Genomic DNA, 23,280 nt, shown 5'->3' on the forward strand with positions numbered 1-23,280 from the left:
CTCTGATTTGAATCTTTCTTGGAAAATATCAGTTCACCATTGGTTTAAAGAGCTATGTGCATTTACATGAATATAGTACATTATGCTTTTCCACCAAATACTTTGAGGGAAAGTGGGAATGTTCTTGGAGTTTATATTAATAATATGGACAGAAAAAAAGTATTCACATGACCTTCAGTTTTCCTTTGCCCTTTTTTATTTGAAAACAGTATGAAAAGCTTTTTTTAGGAAAAAAATAGAACACTTGAGCAGAAGTGCAACCTGTTACCAATACCAACTTTATGTGCAGACTTTTGCATATTAATATTAACCTAAAAATTCTCCAACCAAACGGACTGTTGAGAGGATGACACAGAATTGTTGCATGAGGTAATCTGAGAAAATGAGTGATGTAATTTATCAGCCTGCACGTGGAGGCAGTCAGTGCCAGTCAACACAACAGTTTAATTTGGTTCTACTGCCCCAAAAGCCATAACCAGGTTATAACTTAGCCTAGTTTAGTAAACCAGACAACAAAAGGTATGCATAGTAATGCCATAAATAGGAAATGGGACTATCAAATGCAGCATATTGGCTTAGGCCCTGCTCAGGTCATGTGGATGGCTTGAGTTTCTTCTTTTTTGACTTCACCATCTGTGGCAACTGGATTTTGAAGGCAGTCCTACAAAGAAAAGAGTTAAGATATATTTAAGTATTTTATTCAAACTACCAGTCTAGTCTAATGAAACATCCTTTGGACATATAACTAAGTCCAGTTGACCTGATCCAATTTCCTTGAGAGGTATTTTAACGTAAATAAATTGCCAGCACTCCTCTTACAAATTGAGTTGACACCCACATTGGATTGCAACTCATAATGTGAAGGTCAAAGTGGACTGTTTCAGTGGTGTTACAAAGAAAATGGCTTTGGATTAAGGGTTAATTAGTGGGGGGAAAAAAGTACTCACTCGCAAGTTGTACAGATGGGACTGAAATTGCAGAATACTTGAGGAGAAGACAAGAAGATTTGTTTCAGCACAACACATCTTGGTTTTGTAAACAGTCACAATGTATTTCAGCTATACAAGATATTTTTTAAGGCATCATCACACTCACTCGATAAGCACACTGAGCAGACGTAACCGATTTCGATGAGGTTTCGATGGCAGAAGCATGCGGCTCTGTAGTCCACGTGTGCGGGGGGTGGCAGCACCAGCTGTGAGCGCTGGTCAGAGTCGGGCAGGAAGACCCACTGTTCACAAAACACAGTCCTGACCATCAACACACATCAGCAGCTTTGTATAGCACAACAACATGAATGATACTCTCAAAAATGTGTAAAACTGCATGGCATCCTCACCAAAAGGTACTGAGCCAGGGCAACCTTCTGTGGTATCTTCAGGTACAAGCCTCCTGTTATGTCACAGGCCTGAGGAGATGAATGGCTAGGATGTAAAACCTGGTGCTACACTGACACATTTGACACAGTTTGGAATAAAAAAAAAGTGCAAGCAGAGAATCACAGCATCAAACCCATGAGTTTTATGGAGCGTACCTGCTGAAGGAGACCTGAGTCGGAGTCCAACACACAGGCATCTATCAGGATATTCTACATCAAAATACAGAAACAGTGAAGCTTTTAAAGTGGGTGAAATGAAAACAGAGCAAAACAGAAAGTAAAACAAATAAGATAAACTGCTTTACCTGTTTTTGGGCAGCAAAAATAACATTCATGAAGTTCATATACTGGAGGGCACAGTCATCTGCTGCTTTAATCACCTTCCCAAGGAAGAGAATAAAAGCTACAATCAAAATCAGGTAACTAAATTTGTGCATGAAATTAGAGAAGTTAGGGCTTACCAATATTCTTGATTTCATCTCTTGTCCAGCTGAAAACAAGAAGAAACAGGATACATATAAAAACTCTAGGACCGCTTCACAATTTGCAGTCATAAGTGCTGAAAACCAAATGAACAGTGTAATTACTCAAGCTTTGTAATGGTTACATATAATTTACCTTCCAGCTCCTTTGTGACTCGGTGAATATCTGAATATCAAAAGTTCAAGAAACATTTTCAACAACACTTGTCAACAAGAGTCACAGCCTGAAGCAGCAGTTTAACCTGTCTTAGCCACACTCCTTGTTCTCTCAATTTCACCACCAAGGAGAAATATTGTTCCAGCAAGGCGAATCGCACTAATCAAATGTACGGCAGGTGAAACAGTTCAGTAAAAATATATAAAAGCCCAACTTCCACACTGCCTGTGACTTATGAGGATGAATTATGATAGCCTTTCTATTCAGTCTCCGTGCCTCATTTATGCAAACGTACTGCACTGTTACTTATTGCGCTCATGGTACCTGTGATAAAAATATTCGCTATTAAATGTTTTTTGCAATCAAATTTTCATTGCTTTTTATATCAAGTGCCAAAATGAACAGTACATCAACAAAAGCTCACACCATATAAGAAGAAAAAACAGACAAAGATGAAAACAAAATCATTACCATCCCAACCAAGTCTCTTCCACCCAAAGATCCCCTCCCTCTGCTTTAAATGTTAAAAAATTTAAAACCATCACAGGACATTTTAAGGAAAGGATACAGCAGAGAGCTTTGGCAAGGGATCCAGCCAACAAAGTATCTGTCGAATGCCCCCTCACTTCAGCTGTGAACACGAGTGACATAATAAAATACAGAAGCGTGCAGGGACACTTGTCAAGGCTGATAGGACAAGCAACCAGAAATGAGAAATTTAAAATATAAATAATGTGTACTTTTGAATTTAAAATTTAACTACAACAATAAGTAAATTAACTACAAAGACAACTGATTGCTTCCCTATTAATTTGCTGAGAAAACTTGCCCCCAAATTTGTAATGTTGCACATTCATAAAATAGAAGGCAGAGGCAGATTATCTGATCAACAAAATAAATTTGATAGAAATACCTGCAATTCCCTAAACGTGACATCATTTTTCTATAACTTGAAAATGACATTTAGAATTTTAGCCAAGCACTATACTTTAAGTTAATTTTACTGATAGGTAAAACAGACTTATACTCACTTTTTGACATGACATTCCTGATCTCCTCAGCAATAAGGTTGTTTGCAACAGACAGCAGTTCATACTTTCCGTCTCCGCTGGAGGAGGCGTCATCCCCAGACCCTTCCCCGCCTTTCCAGGTCTTGCAGGGATATAGAAAGTGGCTGTGACCAGAAGCAGGAGGGAGAAGTGTGCATAAAGTAATGATACGGACTTACACTGTGCACTGATTGCCAACATTTCACTTATGAAACTCCTGCACTGGCCAGTTACCTGTCTTGACAGTGGCTGGCGATGATAGCCAGTTTGTTTGTCCTGGTCATGGCCATGTGTGAGTTGCCCATCACCATAACAGCATCCAGACACTTGGACAGGGTGAACTGCTTAGAGAGAGAGGGGAATTGGGTTGGCATTCAGAGAGCTCAGACACTAATATATAATTTAATGCAGGAATACCTCTGGCTCCCGCTGGGCTTGCTGGCCCCACCATATGGGGTTCACATCCACCACGATGGCCAGCAGGTTGAACTCATCCTCTGCAGGGGAAGTGGACACCATCCGGTTAACTCCAAGTACAATCATCACATGACACAGCATGAAGCTCTGCCTGGGTGATCAGAATGAGTAGAAACACTAACAACCTGCCCTGGTGGCTGATATCACACATGCTTAACATAACATACCCGATGCCATGACGACTGGATAACGTCTGGTGTGCAGAATAACACTGAGTGATTTTAATCAGAACCTCTGCTGGCTTCCATCTTTGATTGCTTCAAAACTTAACGCAAAAAACACCAGCGTGGCTGCGATCGCTTATCAAGTCTAGATATCCCGAAAACAGATGGTTAAATCAAAAATTAACGCCAGATTTACGCATGCCAACAGTCAGTTCAGTGGCTGATGGTACTATCCATCCACCAACCACAAAGAAATGCTTTACGTCACTAGATTGCGACGGCCTCCTCTTCCTCCTCTTTGTTTTATGTCAGCTAGCAAACAACTTTAAGGTGCACTCCTGCCCCCTAGTGGATGGTGGGGTGAAGACAGCGACGACTGTCTATCCTGTGGACTAAAAGAGTGGCGGATCCAGCAGGTGGCAGCTGCTAAAAAAAAAAAAAAAAAAAAAAAAAAAATGCTGGTCACATATTTACAGTAGCAAAACTCTGATGTCTAATTTCAAGTTAATGAATCCTGTGGACAAATTCAAGAGGGATGAGACTGAGCGGTACTGGACTTTTTCTCTGGCTCGCAGCAGTCAGTGGCCTTGTATTGGTCGGGCTATCTCTTCAGGCTTTACATGAATGGACTGGAACACAGAACACACATGAGTTGATACACTGTATCAAATGTTTGAACACGGAACACACCAAACAGACATAAACTGATACATTGCATATACAGTGTTGCTATAAAATGATCTCCACATTTGAATCAAAACACGGACAGGTAACTGGACTGTTACTGTTATTGTTAAATGGCCCTATAATTAATAAATAAGACATAATTAAGAGCTTAATGCTGGTAAAATTGTTGCAATCTCAGAGGACCTCCACTAGCATTGAGGTTATGTATTGCTGACTGGAAGGCATAACCAGAGGGAAGTTTTTTTTTTTTTTTTTTCCCCTGATTTCCTGTAGGTTTCCAGATTTTATTAATCTCAGTGTTTGTGTATCATCTTAATCATCATCTAGGCCAATTTTGATGCTCTATGTATTCTTGTTGTGTCAATTCAACAGATTTCAAGACCAAATTACTTCCCTGCACTGCCAGTGCCACAAGATAGATACTTCATCTCTTTTGCCTGCAGGCTTTTATGTAATTTACTTCTTTTATTGTAATATTATTCACATATAACATTTATTTGTGGGGACCCCAGGAAGAGTTGTTGCTCCAAATAAATCCAAATAAGTAAATAAATAAAGTTAGCCTGCCTTTTATGCAATAAAAGGCTATAAATGTATGTAACAAGGTGCTTCAAAATCTCATCAGATCATTTACTCTATAGGGGGAAACCGTGGTGGAAGCAAGTTTAGATGTCATTGCTGACGTGTGTTGACAAGAATGCATCAGACAGACAGATACCACAATGATGATATAAAGTCACAAAGCATGTAGCATAGTGGCAGGACAAAAAATGATGTCATTTTTTTCTACCAAAATAAACAATGTATTTTGTATTAGATTACCAAACACAAGAAATACACATTAATAACACACTGTGGAAAAAAAAAAAAAAAAAACAGAAGAAGCAAATCCAAAGAAAATGATCTGTAATAATTTCAAAATTGATGGGTGGAGCGGAAGTCCTACATTATACAAATTTGCCTGGAAAATATATCCATCTGGCCAAAAACAAATCACCAAATATTGTATAGCTGAAAATGACATTTCAGAATTTCTCTAAATATGCAAATGAAGTACAGTGACATCCACATCCAAAGGCACACACGCTCTGTTTGTCTGGGATCAGATAGTTGATGTGCCCCATATTTTCTCCTCATCCCATCATATCACAATCAAATTGACACTTCCATATTTGCTCCTTCATCTTTGACTGTCTTGCAAATATTGCACAGCAGTTCTTTTGTAAATGCAGCAAAATGCATATGGTCAGCAGTCCAATTAACTAACAAATGAATCACAGCAACAACTGGATCATTTCAACTTTCTCATTTGGCTCTTGACACTTTTCCCTTTTCGCTGTTTTTTTTTTTTGTTTTGTTTTTTTTTAAATTAGAGCTGCCACAAAATAAAATAGTTGTGATTAGAAGAGTCACAGGAGATCCAAGACATCCTGGAGGCTCTGACTACTTCCTGGGCTGGGACTTGAGCTGGTTAGCCCTGTATCTCTCAGTCTGGTAGGTGTCCGACTCGTAGGCCTCACTGGAGCTATTCAGCGTCACGTACACATCCCCATTGACCTCTGTGACCTTGTGAATCCTCTGTTTGATGCCCTTGGAGCGCCAGCGTGTTTTCAGGGGTTTGGCTGTGGGGTCTTCCACAGCTTGGTAAAGCCCCTCTCCTTCCACCAGGGTGATCTTGTACTTGTGCCACGGACACACAATACACATTCGCCCATTGAACTCCTGGTGATGCCACAGGATGGAGATCAGAGATTAGAGATTATAGTGGTAGTTGTTACAGTATTAGTAGCCAAATTACATTTGTATAGCACTATTCTACACAACGATATCCTTTTACAGAGAGAACAGTAGCTTTCTCACCTCAATGTCTCCCTGCTGTAACGGACCACCTGAATCTGTCGGAGGAAAAACAACACTGTCATTCTATTCGGCAGAGTTTCTCTTGAGGTTATTCAGCAGTGGTGGGTCACCACACAAAGAAAATAACCAATACACTTACAGGAAAATATAACTTGAGGAATGTGGTAGTTGATGTAAAAGGAAGCAAACAAATATAAAGAGAATGTTTAGCATTAGAGCTGTGATTAGATCCGACACACATGTAACCCCTGCCTCACTAGTCACAGCCACACAGCTTACGATAGCAGCGCATGTCCATAGCATGCAGCTCCCCCTGGTGGTACAGGACCAGGACATCCCTGCATCCGTTCACCAGCCTGGTCACACGTCGGGCCCGGACAATGTCCTCTTTCTTCCCTATGAAGTGGGAGTCTTGGGGAGGTGAGGAGGAGGAGGGCGGGGAAGAGGTAGGTGATGAAGAAGGAGAGGTCTGGGAAGGCTTTTCCTGAGACATGCTGAATGCTTCCTACAGCAGGATTACCTGGTAATGAAAAGGAAGTTTAAGAAGTAAATTTCGTTTCAAGTAGTGCTGGGCGGTATACCGGTTCATACCGAATACCGGTGTTATTTTTTTTTTTGTTGTTATGATATGAATTTTTCAGATACCCCAATACCGGTGTGTGTGTGCAGCACGCAGAACGTAGCGTCACGGGACATCGTTGGAGGGGGGACTGTTTTTGCAGTTGCACTCACTAAGCAGCGGGGACTCAGAAAATGAAGCTGAAGAACTTTTAACAAAAAGAGGAGCTGTGTCGGCTGTTTGGAAGTTCTTCGGCTTCAAAAAATCCGTCTGGCAAAAGCAAAGAAACTTTCCAGGCTACAGCAGCGCACTGACATAGATTGTGTAACAAAGCGAAGAGTTGCCACTCCGCTCTATTTTCACTGGCTAACAGCGGCACACTGGCTTAGCTTGTCTATTCAGAGAAGAGGTATCACTGCGGCTTATTTTTCAATCTATGTTATCACATGCATACTACTGCTCATTCATTGGTAGCTGAACTGTTAGGTCTATTTGATAAGTAATTCACATTTTTAAAATAATAATAATTTAACATATTGTTAAATCAGTCAAATCAGTCTGCATATTAATGCAAGTGGCCTTAAATCTGCATAATAAAATGAAGATTTAGATTTATTTTGACTGCAACTGTCATGCATTCTGATTCTTTCACTTCATTAGAATCATGAGTGCCACCTCTTTGCATCATTTTGTGTTGCCCTGTAAACCTGTAATAATACTAGGGTGGACAACTTGGACATCAATGCCCAGTTGTCTGGGCATTAATGTCCAGTATTCATTCCTCATGACAGTAAAATAGGTAATTCTAAGTTAATTTACTGCAGTAATTCTTCTCTAAATCATTAGGAAACGTGGTTAACACCCAGTCGTGCATGAAAAAAGAAAATACCGCCAAATACCGTGCAACCGATATAATTTTGAAAAACACCGTGATATACATTTTTGGTCATACCCACCAGCACTAGTTTCAAGCAGCTCAAAGTTAGAATAGGTAGCAAAACAATGATCATTGTGTTTTTATGCAGACCTATTACATTTGTATTTTCTACTGCACCTTTCCCTCCTTTCTTTCACTTTGTCCTGAGAGAAAGTGGCTTAAATGAACCATAAAAATTCGAGAGAGAGAGAGAACACCTTGTCCAAAGTGGCTTACAGTGGGTGCACTTTGTCAACAGTCATCAAACCAACTGTATATCACAATCTTCATCAGCTAATCCTTTAATAGGAATAGGTAGCAGTTGTAGTTTTGTGTGGTAATATATACAATATTTAGTAAGGAACTGGGTCAGATATAGGTTAATGTAAGTAGGAGCCAAATCCAAAGATATGTATTAAAAAGATATACAGCTTTCAAGTCACTGAATCCTCGAGGTTTTTATGTTTGTCAGTAGTCACTCTGGAAGCAAAGGGGATTTTGCCAAAACTGTATGTCCAATTACTGTACATCTGATGTTTGTTTTAAGTGTAAATGTTCTACGCAGCATCCTTAATTTCCTCCACTTGTGGAACCAATAACATTCAATAAATCAATAAAACTGTGAATAGTGACTATGGCTGACAAGATTAGGAGCTCTCTCTCTCTCTCTCTCTCTCTCTCTCACACACACACACACACACACACACACACACACACACACACACACACACACTCACAACCAGGACCCAAAAAGGCCTGTCTTCAGGTTTGTGCTTCACTGCCCAGTCAAAACATGTTGTACACTTACCTGTCATGCAGCCTGGTTGCATCCCAGACTGTCAATCTGTCTTTCTGAACTCTGTGGTTGCCATGGCACTGGCAGTCCGTCACATGACAGCTCAGCAGCCTGGGCGCTAATGCTGCAATTTCATCTCAGTGCAGAGAATCCATCTCTGTTAAGCAGACCGATTAAATAAAGGTGGCAACTCGAGTTATTAAATGCAAAATGCAAATCACCAGTTACAGAAACTGCCTGACTGAGTATGAGGAAGAGCCAAAGCCGATGTTGTGTGCTACGTCCAATCCGGTCCGTGGTGAAACACACTCTGAACATATGAAATTCCCATGGCTTTCCCCTGTTTTACTTGTCTCCTTTCATTTTTTTCTTTTTTCTTTTCTTTTTTTAAATTGATGTAAATGGTGTATACACAAGCATACATCAGGTAGAGTCGAGGGGAAACAAGTGAAAAATATTGACTTCACCGCGTACATTATATCATTTTTCCAGAAGAAATGATAAATGAAAAAACTCATTTGTAGATATGGGGCGTAGGTGACAGAATAACCAAATCCATTAGAAACACATGTTCTTGCTCCAATATGTGAAGTGTATATGAAAAAATACGTGAAAACCAAGGAGGACACCATATGAGAGTTCAAAGTAAATCATATCGAAAAGAAAAAAAATGGATTAAATGGATCTCAGTAGTGTTACTCTCTAAAATGTCTTCATTGGACCACATTTCGCATGCTATACCGCCACATTAATCTGTGTGAACACCAGTTTACATTAAGTACTTGTATAAGTTTATACTCCTGTTATTTAACCCATTTGTATTCATATCTAGCTGTCTGTTGTTCCTGCCTTCTTTCCTTTATTATTATTGTTTCTTGTTGAGTTTTGCTGTTTTATGTTTGACCAAATACAACAATACAAGCTGTCTAATAAGGAGATAAATTCTCCAAGCACAGAAAAAATGTTGCCAAAGCATTAAATCATCCATTTCACATGTTGGCAAGGCAATAATGATGCATTTCTTTGGGCAATGCTTTGATGAGACCCTCTCTGCTGCTTAGTCTGAGCAGGCTTTGTCTTAGCGGTGGGCATTAAACCCTGCTGCGGATTAACATCAGTCTGTTTCATGCTGAGGTCAAGACATTTTGGCCGGCTGTCCGTCTGAAATGCGGCATCTAGTCTGATATCATTTGTTAATTTATAGAAGTGGGTGTACCAGCTGCGCCGGGACAGGTGAGGGGAACTTCGTGGGTGTCAGAGCTCGCGGCACGGCGGGCCTCGCGGGGCAGCGTGCGCCCGCTCAACCGCTCCCGTCGTTATGGAGATGAGTTGTGTGTACGGAAATGCTGATACTGCACAAGCTAGCAACTCTGTGAAAAATTAATGATTTTTGTCACTTAAATTTAGCTGCCGGGTGAACCGTCTGTTGCTGAAATCCAACGGGAGTTACATAGGTGAGTCTTTTTTGTTATAAGGTTTAAAGCCCACAGTTTTAAAAGCAATTCACTCAGCTAATCTTGCATGAACACATTGTGTTTAGCCACAACTCAAGTTGTATGCAATGAGGGTGTTGAGTTCGTCCTGTAATTGACAAAAGCCTGTTAAGACATTTGCATTTTAGTCTTGGAGAGGATTTATATTGGCACACCAAAACACAGCAGACCAATGTATCCCGTGGTGATCAAGTGTGAACAACTTTTTCTCTTCCTTCTCTTCATGTAAAACTTGTAGTTACACCATAATTTAAATCCCACTCCAGCCCTTGTTTTGTTTCTCTGGAGAATCAACATTAGCTACAATAGGAGCATGAAGTCCCAGCCTGTGATGCTTGCAGACACTGCAGTTGCTCAAGCAAGAGGACAAGAGGTCCCAACCCCTCAAACTACTGGGGCTGGGAGTGGGTTGCCATTTGTTAAAAGGTGCAGTATGTAGTTTTGGAGCATAGCCTATATTTTCAACTCAGAATTGTGGAAAAAGGTTTATATAAAAAATCTACATCATAAACTACTGTTACTTCTGCTGTCAACAACCACAGGGTCACAAGTTGTGTTTACAAGTATATTTACTACTCAAAGAAGTATCTTTTAGGCTTCTGTTTGATTTACACTACTTCAAAATGATTTATTTTTGAATTTATGATAAAATAATACACTAATTCAAAGAATTACATTATAGTAGCAGGCTCTGCAAATGTAAACAATTATCTATCTCAAAACCACATGGTGCACCTTTAAGCAGTTCAACCGACTATAATCATAATAAATATAATTCCCTGTTTTAAATGAGCAGCAGTCTGTATGAGGGGTAGGGCCCCTCACATTGAGTGACCCCACCCTGTCTGACCTTGTCATGCGCATACTTGCATGTAGAGGGTTTCATACTAATACTTCACATAGGACTATTGCAGCTGTCAGCTGGTCTACTGTACAAGCCAAGGAGACAACTGTTGCTTGAGTCTGTACCTGCTATATTTATCATAGCTCCTGCTGGACAGCAATGTGTGACATGGCTGTGCTGGGCTGCCACAGGCTCCATCCTGACAAAGTGTCGAATTTCAGCATCATCTCAGAGTCCTGCACTCTGTGTGTCACCACAAACGGCGCAGTGTGGCAGGGTGACCAACTATTGGCCATCAGTCTCTGGCAGCAATGAGTGAGGGAAAGACGGCAGTAAGGGCAAAATGTGTTGAAAATGGAGCATGAAGTCAGCAAGGAGCCGTTCTAGTGTGGATTCAGATCTTAAGTTGGTTTGAATGGTTTTTATTGTAGGAATAGCGTGAAATAGGTTTGTGTTGTGCTGCCATTTTTTTTGTATGTTGTTGCACTTTGTCAGCAACATCTCTGCTGTGACCAGGGTAGGAGGAGTGAAGAGGACAGAGGAGAGGAAGGGGTCTTAATGACGCTGTGCCTGTATGAGTGTCTGAGAGAGGTGGGGCTACAGCATCACTATGCCAGGTAACACACACACACATACATCCACACATACACTGATAAACAGACAAAACAGCAAAACACATGTAGATTCACATTTAACCGTTGTCCTTCTCTCTGACTGTCTCCCTGATTGCCTCTGATTCTGTCCCTTTCCTTTTCAGGTTTACCTCCATGGGTGTGTGTCGTGCAGCCCACCTCTCAGTGCTGACTATGGAGGACTATCCCAACCTGGGGATCCGCAGCATGGAGGACAGGACTCGCCTCTTCCAGCTAGTCCAGCTGGTCAAAACTCTTGACCTGGAGGGGCGCAGAAATGGAGATGACAATCATGATCATGATTATGAAGTTGATGGTGATGATGAAGAAGATGCGTCTGATGATGGAGGTTTCACTTACAGTGGTGATGATGTTAACGTCATACGTGAGGATAGAGGTCATGAGGACAATGTGTATAATGATGAAATGGAAGCTGCTACAGCCAGGCTAAATACAGCCACTGCCTCCAGACCTCCTGTCCGCAGACGGCTTGATTTCAGCTGTGCAGCCGTTGAGTCTCATCAGAAGCATTTTCACAGTCCCATAGGTTCTGTAAATGTCTGTGCAGGTCATGATCCTGGTGGAAATGATGGGTCACTCCGGGCCAAAGGCCCAACCATACCTGGGCAGCTAGACGTTGACACTGGAAGTGTTGTGTCTCACTGCAGATGCCACTGGAGCCACAACAACCACAGGCCAGACATCCATCATCATACACACGATCATCACACAGGAACAAACGCCAAGCCGGACATAACTAGACAATTGCCCAGTGGCAAATCTCAAACCAGATCATCACCGAAGCATGGCTCCATCCATAATATGATTCCCAGGCACTTAACAGGAGCAACAAAATATAGCAAGAAAGCAGCTGGCCACAAAGATAGAATGGCAGTCTCCAAGAGGGCAAAACCTGATGCAGGAACGGAAAATAATGGGACTCATATGCACACAGTCAAACCCACACCTGTTTATGAATCAAAGAGAGCAGCTGGCTATAACTACGGACTACCTCTGAGTTCCCCTCCTGCTGCAAACAGAAAGTGAGTGAGATTGAAAATTAACATTTCAGTGAAGCGGGCACTGATGAATGCATTTAAAGACAAAGAAAGTCGAAGGGGTGGGTTTGCAGATTTGGATTAATCCTAAACTAAAATGGCCATTTAAACTGGAATAATTCACTTCCTGAGTCACATACTGAAATTGTCTGAGATTTAACTCAATCTCGATATAAATGATCTGATTTTCAGGTCAAAGATTAATGTTAGTCTTGAAGTAGAAGAATTAAACCTCCAAAGCAGCAAGTTTAACTCTAGATACTGTTGTCTGTCAGAGGAGAAACGGTTCCCATCGCCTGTCTCTACTCATGTCCCACACAGTTCTGGACTATTCTCAATGCAGTCCAGGTTTTATGAGCATCATCACGTTTTGAAATTAAAGCAATAATCCACAACAACAACCCTTTATAACCATTTTGAAACACTATCACCAATTGACACCATTTAATATTGATTCAGTCTGTAGCCAGTTCATGGAGGCCTTAACTGTTGCTTTTCTAAAGTCTTGTGAAGGTTTTTTTTCCCTATTTAAGCCAAGTGTTTTATGTTAATGGAGCAGCACCGATAACAGAAGAATAAATATAAAAGACAACAATTTGCATAGAATTTTTATCACTGGACATAAATAGTACCTACACTGAGGGCAAAACACCAAAGCAATGACCACTTCCCACCAAAGGTGTCACTAAAACCAAGAACAACATGGATCTGGAGGATTATCACTTTAAATTTAATCAAGGACTTCACAGTCCAAATGTAAATAATCTGATGTCACTTTTTAGGCTATGAATAGCTATTCCAGGTTAAGGCCTAGTCCTGTTTTAATTAAATCCATGTCTGGGAAACCGTGGATCCTGGGCATGCACCTCTTCAGAATAATTTGTGTGTGTGTTACATGTGTTTGCATCTCTTTATACAACATTTACATATACTGTGGTCTGTATATGAGGTTGTTTTCTTTGGACTCCGGCTATCTATGTCTGCTTCTGGTGTGTGTGTTGCAGGCAAACAGGGGAGCAGCGTATCAGAGTGTGTGTGAGGAAAAGACCTCTGACACGTGCAGAAAACAGGAGAGGAGAGGCAGATGTTGTGACAACCCAGAGCGGCAAGTGTGTGATAGTCCACGAGAGCAAAGAAGCTGTGGATCTCACACAGTACATACTGCAGGTAGATTACAGTGCGCACAAACATGAGGCAATTGCATAGACAATGTAAACACATCCGAGGATGGATTTAGTGTCTTTAAAGGTCATGCAATAACTGATGAATAACCATGCAGTTTGTTCTGTTTATGTCACACCTTGCCCCTCTCCTCCTTTGTCCTGCAGCACAGGTTCTACTTTGACCAGGTGTTTGGGGAGGAGAGCTCCAATGAGGAGGTGTATCAGAAAACGGCTCAACCCCTGGTGCAGCACATGCTCAACGGGTAGGGAGGCAGTGATGTACCATCCTCATTATAAGAATAAGAATCACAAAAGGTGCTCCTCGGTGCCCCTTTTTTTCCAAACATAAGCATGGATTGTGTAAATGTACTGTATCTGTTCACACATTTTGAATATAGTCTTAGTTCACTGTTATTTTTGAGATTTGTAGTTTTATCACACTTGATGATGTGTTTGGTCATGTCCCAAGAGGCTCAAAAAGCACTGTAACAGTATTGTTTGGGGAAACACAACACTGTGAGTAGGCTGGCGTGTTGATTTGACTGTTCTACTGTATACGTGACACTGTCTTGATATTTAATGATGACATGATTGTAGCATACAGTTACTGGTGTTAGGTAGGTATGTATGAGCATGTGTATGTGTGTTCTGCCTCTCATTAAGAACAAATTCCTATTTACAGTGGTGGCATGGCAAAAGGCAGAGTCTCTTGAGGGGTTCAGGCAGGGGCTAAAAAGAAAAAGAAACAGAAGATGTTTATGTGTGTGTGTGTGTGTGTGTGTGTGTGTGTGTGTGTTTTCACAGAGGCCAGGCCACCTGCTTTGCATATGGCCAGACAGGTGCAGGGAAGACTCACACCATGTTGGGTTCGTCTCCTGGGAGACCGGGGTTGTATGCGCTGGCGGCACGGGACATTTTTGCTCACCTGTCTGCCACACATACACCGTCACCAGTGCTGGTGTATGTCAGCTTCTTTGAGATCTACTGTGGCCAGCTGTATGACCTGTTGGACCACAGGAAACGGTGTGTGTTTGTTTGCTTGACACAAAATATTTCTCATTTGATAATAAATCCCACCCCATCTGACTGCCACCATCTACATCTGCATTTATTTCCTCCTTTATATTTTTAGTTTTCATCCAGTTCGTCAAGTAGAATTTGAGTAGAATTTGGACACAGAAAATATTTCTGTTCAAATTAGAACGATTAAGGTGATTTTTTTGGCCTAAAACCTGAGGTGGCCGCCATGTTTACTTTAGTCAGTTTTAGACTTGGAGCTGATTTCAGAATTTTCAGAATCATTTTAACACTAAATATAATTTTTGACAAAATTTTCCAACTCAATGTATAGCATATATATATATATTTTTTTTTTTTTTTTTTTTTTTTGTAGATTTTCAAGTAAATACAGCTTCTCTACAGCTTCTTATATGCTTCTCTTGGCTTCCTTGTGTCTTTTTTTACTCTTTATTACTCTCACTTTCCTCCTACTGTCTGTAGGCTGTTTGCAAGAGAAGATGGCCAGAAGGTGGTTCACATTGCAGGGCTGAGTGAAATCAAAGTGGACTCTGTCAGCTCCCTTCTGGAGGTGAGACCCTCTCTGTACCAGGAACCTCTTTTCCTCAAATTCCTGAGTTACTTCTTCAGAAGTAACTGTCCAGTGTAATCTCAACAAGGTCATCCCCCTTCAATCCCTTATTTCTTCTTCTTTCCGTCTTACTCCATCCACTCCTTCCTTATCCCCCTCCAAGGTGATCTCATGGGGCACAGAGGAGCGCACCCAGGGGGTGAGTGGGGTGAATCCACTCTCCTCTCGCTCCCACGCCTTGCTTCAGATTCAGCTCAGAAGTCCAAAACAGCAGATATCTGGCAGGTCAGTGGCTGCGTTTTATGGAGTTTTTATTCAGTTTTGTGCTAACTTTTATCCTTAAACAATTGCAAGCCTCATTTTGCAAAAAGATTAAATAACCCAAGTGCTAGCATTGTTACAATGACTCAGTTTTCTCTCCTGTTCCATCCTATGCGTGTGCGTGTGTGCACATGTGTGTGTGTCTAGGATGTGGTTTGTGGACCTGGCAGGTAGCGAACGGGCAGCAGATACAAGGGAGCCAGACAGGCATAGTCGAATGGAGGGAGCAGAGATCAACCAGAGTCTATTGGCTGTATGTTGCACACACACACACACACACACACACACACACACACACACATTTTCTGTGTTATTGATCTATCTGTCTGATTCATTTTATTTGTCTCAGCTTAAAGAATGCATCCGGTCCCTTGATCAAGAGCAGTCACACACACCCTTCAGACAAAGCAAACTTACCCAGGTAAAGCTATACACACATGTGCACACATACAAGCCGGTGTGGTCTCAAATATTACCAATGGGTAAATTGTCAATCACAGAAAACTGCATTAAATTTACTTCCATATTTTATCGGCTGTATTCTCAATGCAGGTTTTGAAGGATTCCTTTGTTGGCAACTCAAAGACATGCATGATTGCCAACATTTCACCTGGTCACTTAGCAAGTGAACACACACTCAACACACTGAGATATGCTGACCGGTAAGTGTGACAGAATGGGATATGAGCTGCCAAAAAGGTTTGGTTAGCAGTTTGGAGCATATTCAGAGAACTGGGAAAAGTTAACATCTGACTATATGCACTTAAGTGCCACTGTGTAAATAATTCAGTATATGACTTAGTATATTTTCATTTTAGATATTTAGCAACTTATATTAAATACAAATACAGGAATAACTGAAAATATGTATTCCACCTTGACAAGTAGTTTGAGCCAGTGTTTTTCCAGTGTTTTGTCTTAGGGAACCAGGCTTAAATTTTTTAGTCCCAAACTGGTTTTGCAGGCTGCTGAACAAGTAACAAACATTTACCTTTCAGCTAGGCAACATAACAATTTACTCTGTATCTTTGGCTGCCAACCTACTGGATTTTATTTTGCCTGCTTTACATTTTGTGACTTGGGGATGCTTTGGTACATAACATAGCCAGTAGTGTTATGTATGTATTCCTACAAAACCATTTGTAGACCAGTTTACATCTTTCGTCCACTCAAATTCAGCCACTGACCCAGTGCATGACAAATACAAATGTATGAGACAACAAGGAAAAATTTGAGTGATAAAAGACTATTTTTTTTTTATTTGTATGTTTAATAGGGTAAAGGAGTTAAGAGGACAAGGAGGAGTGAGAGCGGGAAGAAGAGGCAAGACAGCCCCTTCCCCTAAATGTAACCAGTCCAGCAGCAGCAGTGGTGGCACCAGTATTGGCACCCGAGGGAAAAGTCCCCATAAAAGGCCAAAGTTAGGGAGACAAATAGAGGCTGCTTTCACTGCTACACCTAGCAGAAAGATGCCCATGGAGGGTGCTATTCTCTGCTCCACACCCAAGAACAGCAGAGGTGAAGAGGAAAGAAGTAGAGGGCTTCGAGAAGAAGACATGGGATTTGAACACATTGCCCCAGTTAGAGGTTCACTGGTAATAGGTGATAAGAGGCAAAGGAAAGTGGGAGCAGTTAAGAGAGAGGGTAGAAGAAGAGAGGATGAGGAAGGGTATGGTAGAACTGATCGTGCAAGTGACACAAACAGAGACCAAAACACTAGGGTGGTAAGACAACCAGCTGAAGAGGGGATTCAGTCTTGGGTCATGACTAGAGAGGGAGCGGTCCAAGCAGCTTCCTCAGCTGTCTTCAGTCATAGAGAAAAGGAGGAACGGCTGTGGAAAGAGCAGAGACAACAAGTGGACAGGAGCGGAGAAACATACTGTGAACCACAAAGAACGAGGGAGAGGGATTTAAGGAGGGATGGAGAAGGAGATGAGGAGAGAAAGAGGCACCTGAGATGGTATCACCAGCAGCTCCAGCAGTTTCTGCCCCCATCTGCCCCTTCTTCTGTGCACCTCCATCCTTCACCCTCTCTTTCTCCCTCTGTCTCTTCATCTTCCTGTCCCTCTCTCCCACCGTCTTCCCAACTTTCTTTGTCTTCTTTTATCTATCATGGTCTGCAAGAGGTAGTTGATGCATACAGAGCCAGGGCTGAGGTTAATAGAGGACACATTGATTGCCTGAGAAGAGACAATGAGACCCCTCAAAGCTACAATAAAAATAGAGATGAAGGTGATCATGGTGATACAGGTGGTGTTGGTGAAGAGTGGAGGGTTCCTAAGGAAGAGACAGAGACAAGAAGTAGAGTAGTCAGAGGTAAAAGTGAGAAAAGGAGGGCACTGGAGGCAGCAGGGGGAGGAGAGGGAGAAGGAAGGAGAGAAGAATGGAGGCCAACTGGGATGGAAGCAGGACAGAGAAGGTGGGCTTGGGCCACTGAAGAAGTGGACAGTCTGGCAGACTCAGTGTTAATCCATGGAGAGGTGCAGGTATCCTCCAACCATGATTCAGAGGAAAGATGGAGAATGGTCGAGGAGGACGAGGAAGTGATGGATGACTCAGATGTCCCTATTGAGGCAGAGTGGAGCACTGAACTGGAACCACAGGGAGTTTATAATTGCGGTTTAGTGTCCACACTAAACGACAACAGTGACGATCGCAGCCTCTTTGACCACATCCAGGTACACCGCCCTCATCTTGACCAACCCCATCAACGAGCTCCAGCAGAACGGCCCCTCTCTCCAGCTTGTGACCACACAGACACTGTCCCAACCTCTGTCAAACTTAATGATCTCTCCCTTGAGTCAAAACATACCAACTCCCTGGCTCTACCATTGCAAAATCTTAATCCTGTTTGTAATTCACAGGCAGTGCCATCAAGCAGTGCTAGAGAGATAGGTTCCAGGTTGGCTTGTGTTGCCGTTAGAAGAGAGATTTTAAACTCTCAATCAGCAATGCCCTCTCTCACCACTCCCTCTACACAGACTGGACAGAAATTACCTGCCAAGACCCTCAGCAGATGTTCTGAAGATCCAGCCACAATATCATCTGCAGTGTTTGCATCTCTTCCATGTAATCAGGTCTACAACCATTCAGAGGTCAAAGCCAAAGTATCTGTTTTACCATCAGAAGAGTCTTCTACTGATTCTCTCAGTTGCACCATGGACCCCCTCAGTATCTCCCTGCTTCAGGTGGACCAACAGGCCGCCACATCCTCCTTCCTCCGAGGGGAGGAGAGTGTCAGCTCTTCCTGCCCCATTGAGAAGGCAAGGAGAGACAATAACAGAGGGGAAGTGAATAAACAGAATCCATCATATACTGAGATTACAGGGAGAGGGGTAGAGGACAAGGAAGGAGAATTTTGCCTGTCTCTTTCAGACTTGGTTGAAGTAAAGACCCACTTTGCATCCACCTCCAAGACCGTGATGGCTAATGATCTTATGGAACGAAACAAAGGCAAGTATCTTCTACCATAATTTCCACAGCATATTAAACATAGTATGCTGTTAAGGTAATTAGGTCATTAATCAAGGTAATTGATGCGGCATTATAGCTTATTATCAAATATTTCTGTCAACATACTTGTCTTAGCATAACACCTTGGGGGTCATGAAAATATAAATTTGTGTCTTAAAGCTTTACGGAGTTTATTAGTTTCATGAAAGTCAATTTATTTTGTTGTTATTAATATGAAAACATATGCAACAAGTTGCTCCAGAATCTAAGCAGATCATCAGTGCCTCCTGAGGGGGAACTTTTGGTATATGTATGTAGGTAGGTTAAATACGTATGTAGGTTAAATCATGTTCTCATGTTCACGAGAATGTATCTCTATACAAACTTCATCAGGATAACATAAATTTCCACTGAAAAATATTCCACTCTGAGGGTATGAACAAATATGTTCTTTTATTTCTCTATTCTTTTTTTTTTTTTTTTTTTGCAATGAACATTTTATTGCAATCTTTAAACAGACACTGGACAGACAGGAATCTATTCACTTACACTCACAAAAGAGGTCCAGAAAAAAAAACACAACAGACGACCACCACATTGACATTTTATCTAAGAATGAGCACACCATTCCATTAATAACACCAAGTTCACCTCTAGGTTACAGATAACGAGTTGGTGAAGGGGTAAACTTGACCAATACACATAAACATGTATTGGTCAATTTATTTAGTAGAGAGTAGGCTACTCTCATAAGCAGCCAACTGTGCCACTGTTGCAGGGTGGGTGTTTCTTGCTCCAGTGTCTCAGTAGTATCTTTTTAGCTGTTGTAAAAATTTCTCTATTCATTCTCATCTTGCCCAGATGTCATGAAGCCTTCTGTCCCTGCGGGTACACTGGCCTCCCTGCAGGACCAAGGGAAAAGTCAAAACCCCCAAGCCCAACCAGGGAGTGAGGACCTGTGCAGCCAAAACTCAGATTCTCCACTGAGACCCTCTCCACACCGTCTTTCACAGACTTCTCCCACTGAGTCCATCTCACAGCCTCTGCAGTGTCGAGGGGATGCTGTTCCACTCAGCTCATACATTTTAACCCCTGATCGTCCAACACAAACATTGCCAGAAAATGCAGGCAACACACACGATGAACCTGCCTCTAACATTTCTACACTCCAGTCAACTCCAGGAAGTGATTTGGGCCAGCTGAATGCCGTGTCAAGCCAGTCTGACTCAGTAGGCTCAAATCACCCTTACAACTCACACAGCTCAGTCAGACTGCCCACGTCTACAGGATCAAATGGTCCACAGAGCACCAGCAATCACCACAACAGACCCACTATTCATCTGGCTACTCCGGAAGACTTGGATCATTCCCAGTACGTATTTCAAGTGTCTATATACTCTGTATATAGAGACTGCATAACTGCATGCCAGATAAGTGATAGGGTCCAAATTAAGATTGAGAGGCCACCACTCAATTTCTCTTGGCTGCCTCTTTATCATATATATCTCAGATAATCCAAAAATAATAACTGAGTGCTTCCTTCACAAATATCAAAGGCCAAATTAGGCCTGTATATCCCACAGAAATGTAAAAATTATACCTCTTTGGTGCCAGACTTTTAAAAATTGCTGTACATTTTGTTGAAACCATAATTGAAACCTATTTGTATAATTAAAATATTTCTATCTTTCTCTCCCTGCTTCTCAGGTGGCGTGTTGTCCAGGCTCACTGGGAGCAGCTACAGGAGATGGATGCTTTATATGTTAAAGAGGGTTCATTACTGTGCCAGCAACCTGATATGGTTAGGAGATAAGTCAAATCAATACCTGCCATATCAAGTTTCCTTATTTTACAGAATGAACAGGGTTCTATGTGACTCCAGCTAGAACCAAATAATCACAATCAAATATCCTATTAAGTAAAAGATGAAAGCAAAAAAATAAATAAATAAAAATAGGATTAATTACACATAAATCCAAGAATCACAAGATGGTGCTCAGGTTAACTTTCATGAAATGTAAGTCAGTGGTACAACTGACATGCTGCCACCTGCAGTTTCTGAACTGGAAAAACCATTTGCTGACATTTGCTTATCTGTTTCTGTCAGTTTGACCTTCCTATCTGTCACTGGTCCACTTCCACCTCCCTGTCTGTTGCATTTACAGACCTCTCTGTTTGTCTGTCCTTTGCCTAACTGTCTGTCTCTGTCTTGCAGGCATTTGGGGAGTATGTCCACAGGCTGGAGGAGATCATGGAGAAGAAGGCTCGGTGTGTCCAGAGCATGAGATCTCAGCTACAGCCCTACCTCAAAACCACTCCCTCCAACCATCAGCTCAGACACAAGGAAGATAAATACAATCCAACTACTTGAATTAACTGAGTTAATAATCGAAAATTTCTGCAGCCTGGACTCTGACGAAATGCCAGTTAGGCCAAGGCATGCAGCCCAGGACCGCACAAAACAGCTTTTGACTTCTGACACTGATTACAATCCAATCTGTCACTTTTACTTAACAACATGTTTCTTTATCAGAGGTCACTGGACAGATACTGTGCTACACATGGGTTTTGATCTCAGAAGCAGAGAAGACGCCCTCTTGTCCATTTCTGTGTTCTGCAGTTGGAGGCTTGTGTGTGTGTGTGTGTGTGTATGTTGTGTATTTGTTTGTGTGTGTGGGAGTGACTACTTGCTTTTTCTTTTTTCTTTTGTTTTTGGCTTTTTTTAGATTGTGGTATTGCAGGCTAATACAGACTTCTAACAAGTGAATATATAAAATGGAATTCACAAGTTTGTTCTGTTACTGTGATCTAGTGATTGACTAGAAATGCAAAGCACTGCTGGGGAGACTTGGAGAAGAGCCACTATCTAGCAATTAAATTCTGTAATAAATACTGTTTATGGTTATTATTAACTTAAATGACACTGGGCAAGGCTGTAGCATTCAAGCCCAGTCTTGTCCTCAGGGCGTTGTGCTAATATCAGGCTCTAATCTAATTTTTCTTGGCCTTGGTCTCATCTCTCTCTCTCTCTCTCTCTCTTTTTTTTTTATTTGGTCTTTGGTAGAAATCAAAGAATTAAGCTGCAACAACAGGACTCTCAACATCACACTCTCCAAGTTACATGTTCCATTCTGAAAAATTCTGCACAAAATAATAATTGTGTCCTGTTCATCTGTGAATAATTTGCTCAATACTTTGGCATTGGGCTTTACTAAGACTTCAGATGCGCTGGTGTCAGTCTCAACTTGTCCTTGATCCACACCCCCAGTGGTCATGGTCCTGACAGGCCCGGTGGTTGTTCAGCTTTGACTGACATGGGCTTCGCTACATCTCTGACTCAGGGCTTAAGATCACAGTCTGAACCAAAGATGCACAACTGATGTTTTAACTGGGTAGTGCTCTGAACTGTTTACTTGGCTAGAAGCCCACTGACTGTTTTTAGTTTTATATAGACTTGAGTCTTGGCAATGAGACAGTAGTTCTCAGCTGTGGAGTTGACTGAGTTATTGGAACACAGATGGTGATTGTAATAATTTATAAAATGTAATTAAATTAGTTTGTTTAAAGACTGATGTGTTCTGTTTGATGAAATATATATTTACTTTAGACAGGTGGAAATTGACTACAATTTAATAAATGGGATAGTGTGCAAATAAAGTAATGGTTCAACAGAAAATATAGAGGTAACCGTTCAATTTGTCCTCAGAGGTAAGCCTAAAGCACAGCTCATTAAAGGACAACACACACACACACACACACACACACACACACACACACACACACACACACACACACAATTAAGTTTTCCTCAAGAGGATATGCTCGTTGGAACTTTTCATATCAGGCAGTAGGCCTATGCTCTAACTCAGAGATGTCAGAAATATGACCCAGGGGCCAAATCCAGCCTTTGAGTAGGTCTCATCCAGCCCCCAAGATGTTTTGGAGGAAAAAAACAAACAAACAAACAAACAAACAAAAAAAATTTAAATCAAAAAAAGTATTTTATCAACTTAATGTCAACTATGTGTTATAAGGAAAAAAAGGTTGACATGGAATGGAGAATTTTTCAAGGATAGAATGAGCAGTATTCATCTTCTGGTGGGTAAATGTCAAACCTGTATGCTATATATTTTTTGTGTTTCTCTCTTCTGCTTTATGTGATTTTGCATTGTGACGTAGTTTCATAAGCCAATATGCAATTTC

At 41.4% G+C, this 23,280-nt stretch overlaps 3 protein-coding genes across 5 annotated transcripts; 1 reads left to right on the top strand and 2 right to left on the bottom strand.

Annotated features, from left to right (window-relative positions):
- Positions 1-178: 178 nt before the first annotated feature.
- Positions 179-3,984, bottom strand: gtf2h3 (general transcription factor IIH, polypeptide 3). Of its 3 annotated transcripts, none has more exons than XM_030059941.1 (13): positions 3,711-3,984; positions 3,484-3,563; positions 3,301-3,407; positions 3,049-3,191; positions 2,586-2,648; positions 1,997-2,026; positions 1,840-1,868; positions 1,684-1,758; positions 1,535-1,588; positions 1,340-1,408; positions 1,096-1,231; positions 948-984; positions 179-661 (listed from the first exon to the last, which is right to left on the bottom strand). In XM_030059941.1, exons 1-13 carry the CDS (start codon positions 3,718-3,720, stop codon positions 592-594), a joined length of 903 nt encoding a protein of 300 aa, XP_029915801.1. In that variant the 5' UTR covers positions 3,721-3,984; the 3' UTR covers positions 179-591. The 3 variants fall into 3 exon arrangements, with proteins under 3 accessions (XP_029915801.1, XP_029915800.1, XP_029915799.1); XM_030059940.1 differs by having other exon boundaries at positions 3,301-3,410; XM_030059939.1 differs by lacking the exon at positions 3,711-3,984 and having other exon boundaries at positions 3,484-3,585.
- Positions 3,985-5,707: 1,723 nt separating this feature from the next.
- On the bottom strand, positions 5,708-8,816 carry LOC115364661 (Rieske domain-containing protein-like). Its single transcript, XM_030059189.1, has 4 exons — positions 8,538-8,816; positions 6,534-6,774; positions 6,255-6,289; positions 5,708-6,116 (listed from the first exon to the last, which is right to left on the bottom strand). The coding sequence occupies exons 2-4, from the start codon at positions 6,745-6,747 to the stop codon at positions 5,838-5,840; spliced, it is 528 nt and encodes a 175-aa protein (XP_029915049.1). The 5' UTR covers positions 6,748-6,774; positions 8,538-8,816; the 3' UTR covers positions 5,708-5,837.
- Positions 8,817-11,394: 2,578 nt separating this feature from the next.
- LOC115364736 (kinesin-like protein KIF24) lies at positions 11,395-22,594 on the top strand. Its single transcript, XM_030059301.1, has 11 exons — positions 11,395-11,479; positions 11,620-12,189; positions 13,557-13,719; positions 13,881-13,978; positions 14,520-14,738; positions 15,216-15,303; positions 15,467-15,588; positions 15,772-15,877; positions 15,974-16,045; positions 16,177-16,286; positions 21,293-22,594. The coding sequence occupies exons 1-11, from the start codon at positions 11,421-11,423 to the stop codon at positions 21,360-21,362; spliced, it is 1,677 nt and encodes a 558-aa protein (XP_029915161.1). The 5' UTR covers positions 11,395-11,420; the 3' UTR covers positions 21,363-22,594.
- Positions 22,595-23,280: the final 686 nt, after the last annotated feature.

Source organism: Myripristis murdjan, chromosome 9, assembly GCF_902150065.1.
Source record: "Myripristis murdjan chromosome 9, fMyrMur1.1, whole genome shotgun sequence".
In the NCBI taxonomy this organism is placed as follows: domain Eukaryota; kingdom Metazoa; phylum Chordata; class Actinopteri; order Holocentriformes; family Holocentridae; genus Myripristis; species Myripristis murdjan.

Coding starts and splice junctions, on each gene's coding strand:
- gtf2h3 (XM_030059939.1), bottom strand. CDS start 3,585: ATGGTGTCCACTTCCCCTGCAGAGGATGAGTTCAACCTGCTGGCCATC. Junction 3,408..3,483: donor AAGCCCAGCGGGAGCCAGAG/GTATTCCTGCAT, acceptor CTCTCTAAGCAG/TTCACCCTGTCCAAGTGTCT. Junction 1,409..1,534: donor ACTCAGGTCTCCTTCAGCAG/GTACGCTCCATA, acceptor TCATCTCCTCAG/GCCTGTGACATAACAGGAGG.
- LOC115364661 (XM_030059189.1), bottom strand. CDS start 6,747: ATGTCTCAGGAAAAGCCTTCCCAGACCTCTCCTTCTTCATCACCTACC. Junction 6,290..6,533: donor TATGGACATGCGCTGCTATC/GTAAGCTGTGTG, acceptor TTCCTCCGACAG/ATTCAGGTGGTCCGTTACAG. Junction 6,117..6,254: donor TACAGCAGGGAGACATTGAG/GTGAGAAAGCTA, acceptor TGGCATCACCAG/GAGTTCAATGGGCGAATGTG.
- LOC115364736 (XM_030059301.1), top strand. CDS start 11,421: ATGACGCTGTGCCTGTATGAGTGTCTGAGAGAGGTGGGGCTACAGCAT. Junction 13,979..14,519: donor GTGCAGCACATGCTCAACGG/GTAGGGAGGCAG, acceptor GTGTTTTCACAG/AGGCCAGGCCACCTGCTTTG. Junction 16,046..16,176: donor GACAAAGCAAACTTACCCAG/GTAAAGCTATAC, acceptor TTCTCAATGCAG/GTTTTGAAGGATTCCTTTGT.